This window comes from Trichomycterus rosablanca, chromosome 24, assembly GCF_030014385.1.
Source record: "Trichomycterus rosablanca isolate fTriRos1 chromosome 24, fTriRos1.hap1, whole genome shotgun sequence".
Lineage (NCBI taxonomy): Eukaryota > Metazoa > Chordata > Actinopteri > Siluriformes > Trichomycteridae > Trichomycterus > Trichomycterus rosablanca.
Genome location: NC_086011.1, coordinates 11,887,104 through 11,893,028, shown reverse-complemented (window position 1 = coordinate 11,893,028; position 5,925 = coordinate 11,887,104). Strand labels below are relative to the sequence as shown.

At 34.9% G+C, this 5,925-nt stretch overlaps 1 protein-coding gene across 3 annotated transcripts; it reads left to right on the top strand.

The window, feature by feature from the left end:
- Positions 1–801: 801 nt before the first annotated feature.
- On the top strand, positions 802–5,632 carry gata1a (GATA binding protein 1a). Of its 3 annotated transcripts, XM_062986520.1 has the most exons (7): positions 802–883; positions 2,659–2,884; positions 3,029–3,481; positions 3,566–3,711; positions 3,795–3,920; positions 4,038–4,318; positions 4,967–5,632. In XM_062986520.1, exons 2-6 carry the CDS (start codon positions 2,674–2,676, stop codon positions 4,281–4,283), a joined length of 1,182 nt encoding a protein of 393 aa, XP_062842590.1. In that variant the 5' UTR covers positions 802–883; positions 2,659–2,673; the 3' UTR covers positions 4,284–4,318; positions 4,967–5,632. The 3 variants fall into 3 exon arrangements, with proteins under 3 accessions (XP_062842590.1, XP_062842589.1, XP_062842591.1); XM_062986519.1 differs by having other exon boundaries at positions 4,038–5,632; XM_062986521.1 differs by lacking the exon at positions 4,967–5,632 and having other exon boundaries at positions 4,024–4,138.
- Positions 5,633–5,925: the final 293 nt, after the last annotated feature.

Sequence of the window (5,925 nt, the reverse complement as noted above, 5' to 3'; positions counted from 1 at the left end):
CTTCTTTAATCCAGGAACTATAATCTCAAAATAGTTAAATAATAAAGTTGACTGGTCTAATTGACCTGATTTGTGCTGTAACATGCAGATGTTAGTTTTAGGACTGGCATACACAACATAAATTTATAAACAATAACTTGCCTGTGTTAAAAGTTTAGACATAAAAAAAGTTTTTTGATAGTTGACACAAAACAGACAGTTGACAAAACAGGTAGTTCAGTACAACTAACTACAACTACATTATTTGACTGGCCTATCAAAGTATTGTTGCTTACTACATGCATTCCTTTATGATAACAATACTTGTAGCATGACAATGTATACTGATATGATCTAACAGTGCACATTTGGTTGATCTGACAAATCTAAATTCATTTCATTCATTTCTAAAATCATTAAATTATTGTTTAAAAGTATTTCTTTTATTAAAGCTAAAATTAAGCCCAGCACAGTACTGAATTATTTTTGAAAACAAATACAGTTTCAGCTATTCTTTTTATTCATGCATTAAACACAGATGGGTGGGTACATTCAATGTTAGTTTAAAAAATGATAATGTGTCTTATCTAAGCACTGTTTTTAACTTTTTATAAAAATAGGTACATTTGCTGTGAAACTTCCATGTTATGTTTTGTGCAACATACAATATTCAAATCTTTATGCATGCCAGCTGGAGTGGGAGTTTTCTAAAAAATGGCCACCCCTTCCCAACTGCACTCCTTGGTCTGCTTCAATTTCTTACTAATTGAATAGCTGCATAAGCTCAAGGAAGATAAGAAAGAGAGAAGTTTAGCCTGACACAGCCAATACTGCTGGCACCTGTGTATTCATATCCACTCCCTGTAATTAAGAATTCCACAGTAAAGCAAGACAGCACATCTAGGTAAGTCCTACAGCCTATACATATAATATATTCTTAATTATAAAAAAACACACATTAATGATATAAATAAAAACAGTTAAGTGCATGATCAATGGCACAGCTACTATTTATTAGTTTTAAAATGTCTGCAGTTATAACCCAGGTTAGATTCAGGCTAAACAAAAGAATTATGGGTTATATCTCATAATAAAACAAACATAAGCTTAACATCGGTATCAGTTTTAAACAAATATTTAAAATGTTTTTATATAAGGTTTAACCTTTGTTATACATAAATAAAAAAAGTCAATAGGTTAATAGCATGTTTAATATTAAATAAAATTTACCTTAATAAATCTAGAGCAGCAGTACCTGTATTGATATTGTGATAAAATAAAGTTTACGTAACAAATAAAGCCAGCATCATCTGGCTTTGAACTTTAATTACTTTAATTTGTCATAAGCTGTAATATGTTTGAATGATTATATTAATATATGACATATACTACTTGTATTTGTTATCCTCCTTTTCAAGCTGTTGTGTGTTTCGTGACTGTTACTGCCTCACTGTAAAGTTTGGTTTTCAAGTAAATGAATCTCAAGTTAAAAAAAGTTATTTGTAATCCTTGGACTGAATCTTTACATTTCTTTATGCAGCCACAAATATTGTAAAACAAATCTGTAAAATAAGTAATATTTTTAAAGTTATGCAATCTGGTCATATAATAATATAACAGTAATAACATACACTTTATATTGTAAAGTAATACAATATAAGGAAAAGCACATTGAATAGATCAGAGGATAAATGGCTATTTATCCTCTGATCTATTCAATGTGCTTTTCCTTACCCGAAAATTGCTATAAACATGTTGCTTAGTTGGTGGTTGGTAGTAGGTGGTCAAAAGTATGTGGACACCTAAATCTATATTTTAATTCATCCCAAACTTGTGTTGTTGTGTGCATAAGAAATTGATATACTAAAACAAGAAAATTCTATATAATTATATTATTAAATTCTATATCAATTATATGATTTATTTTAAACACCTGATAGCAGTGTGTGTAGTTAAAAAAACTCAATCATTAGAATGTGTCCAAATTATCTTACATGTAGAATTGATATTTACCTGAAAGTACTGATTACAAATATTTAGTGCTTATTTGCTTTTACCTGATTGTTCACAGACAGTAAAAAGACATTTCCAAAAAATGGTGAGAATGGAAAAACAGCCTAGCCTTTGGGAGGTGCACTTGTCAGTGTACTCTCGATGCTGGTCCCAAGCCTGGATAAAATGTGGGTTTTGTCAAGTAGGGCATCTGGCATAAAACTGTGCTAAAGCAAGTATTCATACCTAAAAGGTGGCAGCCACAAAAAATACAGACACAGTAAAAAATGTCTAAATACATTGGCATAGCGCAACTTTATATACACAATACGGCTCTGTACGAAAAGTTGTCAGCATCTAGGGCGTGTGCTTAGTGGCCAGCGCGAGGGTGGTGCAATCGGGAATTGGAAACTGAAAAAGGGGGAAATGCAAATGTCAATCCATAGTGCCTCTTCCTGAACTTTGAGTTCACATGTAGCCACAGATAAATATATTTTGAAGAAAAGCTGCCTGTCCAATGACCTTAATGAAAGTTTCTACACTTAAAATAACACACACACACACACACACACACACACACAAAGGATACAGACAGTTGGATTTTTTAATCCAGCAACACAATTTAGTTTATCATTTTGCGCATATTTCTTACATTGTTATTTAAATTCACTAATTTTTATATTTCAGAAAACTGAATGAATCATGGAAAATTCATTAGAATCAGCTCAGTGGGTCTCTTCCAGTGTGGTTAATTCTGACCCACTAACCAGCTTTTCAGTGGAGCAAGAGCTACTACCACCTGCTGAGGAGGAAGAAACCTTCTACTCCAGCTCAGACACAGACTATGCCAGCTTGCCATCCTATCTCTCCAATAACCACAGTCATGCCTCTTCTGCATTCAGAAACAGCCCAGGTTAGAATCAGACCTTAAAATAAATACAATGATTAATGCATTTTATACATCTCAAATTTTCACAACTACAGCTTTAAAAACACTTTTGCCCTACAAACTTTGAATTGGTAATGAAAGCATTCATCTTTTTCTGTTTTACTGCAGTTCAGCAAGTGTATACATCACCATCCCTGCTTGGTAATCTCCAATGGCTTGACAGCTCAGGGGGGCATGCTTTGACCTCACCTTACAACACTGCTTCCACAGCATGGACAACGAACCCTTTTACAAAAACACAACTTTACCCCCACATCTCCCCACCCCTATATCCTACCAACAGTACATCTTTTACTTCATGCCATCATGGCAAGGAAAGCCACAGGTCCAAAGAGGACCTCAAGGTTGAGAGTCCGATCAGTGGAGGGTCGTTTTTCAATCTGAGTTCATCTGCTAGCAGTTTGTACCCTCCATTTTCACACTCACACATGCTAGGACCCTACAGCTCCTATATGGAACAGGAATGTGGTACAGCAGCTCTCTATTCCACAGCTGGGGCCTGGATGAGTCCTACCTCGTACTCGCCCAAACTATGCAATTCACTGAGACTCTCTCCATCAGGTGAGCTGTAAAATGACAATAGTGAATTTTTGACTACATAATAAAGTTTAAAATGGTGTAAATAACTGCTGACTTTTTAAACAGAGGCTCGTGAGTGTGTGAACTGTGGAGCTACTGCCACCCCTCTGTGGAGACGGGATGGAACAGGCCATTATTTGTGTAACGCCTGCGGCCTGTACCACAAAATGAATGGTCAGAACAGGCCACTTATTAGGCCAAAAAAAAGACTTGTAAGTCTTTGATAAACTTCATTAAATTGGCTGTGGTACTTCAGTTTAAGTATAAAAACTTAATGAACTGTTTTGAATGTTAGATTGTGAGTAAACGTGCTGGGACACAGTGTGCCAATTGTCAGACCAGTACCACCACATTGTGGAGACGCAATGCTAATGGTGAACCTGTATGCAATGCCTGTGGTCTTTACTTCAAACTGCATAATGTAAGTATGTGCCATCAGATCTAAGTTCTTCCTACCATGGTTTGAAGTTAAAAATATAATTACTTACAAAAGATTAAACTAATTAATTTTAACTAATGCTCAGAGTGCTTTCTACAGGTCAACAGGCCACTGACCATGAAGAAGGATGGAATACAGACACGCAATCGCAAAGTGTCAAACAGAAACAAAAAAGTAAAGAAGTGTGGTGCTGCAGTAGTTTACCCTGAACTTGGTCATATTGCAGGCCCGGAGGAGCATGCAGGAACCCTGCTTGCCTACAGTGACACCCCCCACCTACTATCTCCCTCCAACTTGCCATATCCTTATAACCAAAACTCCGGAATAGTGCAAACACTGGTGTGAGACGCTGCTAAAAGACAGTACCTAGACATGGTCAGGTGTGTAAACCCATTTAAAGTCTAACACATTTCCGAAGGCTTAAATGAGTAATGATATTGCTGTATACAATGTGTTGTATATATTGATTAATGTTGATTTTATTGATGGGTTGTCAACATATATGATTTCTTCCTGTGGTATAAAATTAAAAATATTGTAATGATGCATGTGCTTTAAAATTTACTCAGGTTTTGACTATTGTATCTATTGTATGTAAATTTAAATTTTTGTCATGAAAAAAATGCAGTAAAACCTTTGTTCAACAAAGGGTAATTTTCATTATGAGTAAATGTTATGTAATTTTAGGAACTGTACTAGTGGTGGTTTACAAATCACTGTGTGCACATTGTAGTGCCTTTATTATACTTTTTTGAACATTATTTTAAAACATTAACATGCAAACAAACCTTTTTTTTTAATAAAGCTGGGTGGGACAAAAACATTTCTAAACCTAAGTCTATATAAAGTCCCAATTTTAAACTGATGCTGCTTTAACTTTGCTTATAATGCTACAACAAGGCACACATGGCTGCAGGTGCAATTAACATTCATAAAATATTTTTTTAAATTAAATGTGTTTAAATGTGTGAAGAAAGTTGTTTTTGTTTTTGCTGAGAACCAAGTGGGTTTCTATTTTCCTCTGACAGAATTTATTAGCTGGAAAGCAAGCTATGGATTGGGGAAATGGCACCAAATGACAAAAAAGATTAGCAACCACAGGATCAGCTCAGCACGGTTTAAGAAACATCCGTTAACACCCTTGGTCTCAGTTTCTCCTCTTTTGCTTGACACCACTGACATTTCAATTAAACTAAAGAACAAACCAGTATTCTATTGTATTAAACAAAACCAGCTAAATTAAATACATTAAAAACTACACCAAAGAATGCATTTTTATGTTTTATCTTTTTGGAGTGCTTTATGCACTTAAGCATGCTACAAATTTAAGGACAACAAAACTGTCTGTTTCTCACCATCAACCTCTCACTGACCACTTTGGCCACTGGGTTTACCTATTTTGTACGGTACATTCACGGGTCATTTTATGAGCTACTTTTAGCTTATTCATTTCGTGGGCATACAATTTCTGATTGCAGTCCACTTGCTTTGTTCACTTTGTTACCCCTTCTACAACATTCATCAATAGAAAAAGACTCTAATTGGAGCCCCAAAGACCAGATATTAATCGGGCGGTGGGCCATTCTGAGCACTGCAGCATATTTCAGATGTTTTTAATTACTTTTTACACCTACTGGTCACACATCAAGCACACATACCCACACATACCCATAGCACACAATGAAGATGTATAGTTAGAGACTACAGCTATTTATGTCAAACTTCTAACAGAAAAGACCCGGGGCACCCAAACATGATTGGAGCCCAGGCCCTTCTTGCTGTGAGGTGAAAGTGTTAGGGTTAGGGTTTTCAAACATATTAAAAATATATTAATTTCATACTTTGATCAAGTAAACATCTATCATACTTTTCAAAAATTATCAAAAAGTATACTTTTAATAAATACATTACCATGAAGTATACTTTTAGTTAAATTTAGGTTTCATTTAATTTAATATACTTCTTAAATACCTGTTTTCAAATAGAT

Coding starts and splice junctions, on each gene's coding strand:
- gata1a (XM_062986520.1), top strand. CDS start 2,674: ATGGAAAATTCATTAGAATCAGCTCAGTGGGTCTCTTCCAGTGTGGTT. Junction 3,482..3,565: donor ACTGAGACTCTCTCCATCAG/GTGAGCTGTAAA, acceptor CTTTTTAAACAG/AGGCTCGTGAGTGTGTGAAC. Junction 3,712..3,794: donor TTAGGCCAAAAAAAAGACTT/GTAAGTCTTTGA, acceptor TTTGAATGTTAG/ATTGTGAGTAAACGTGCTGG.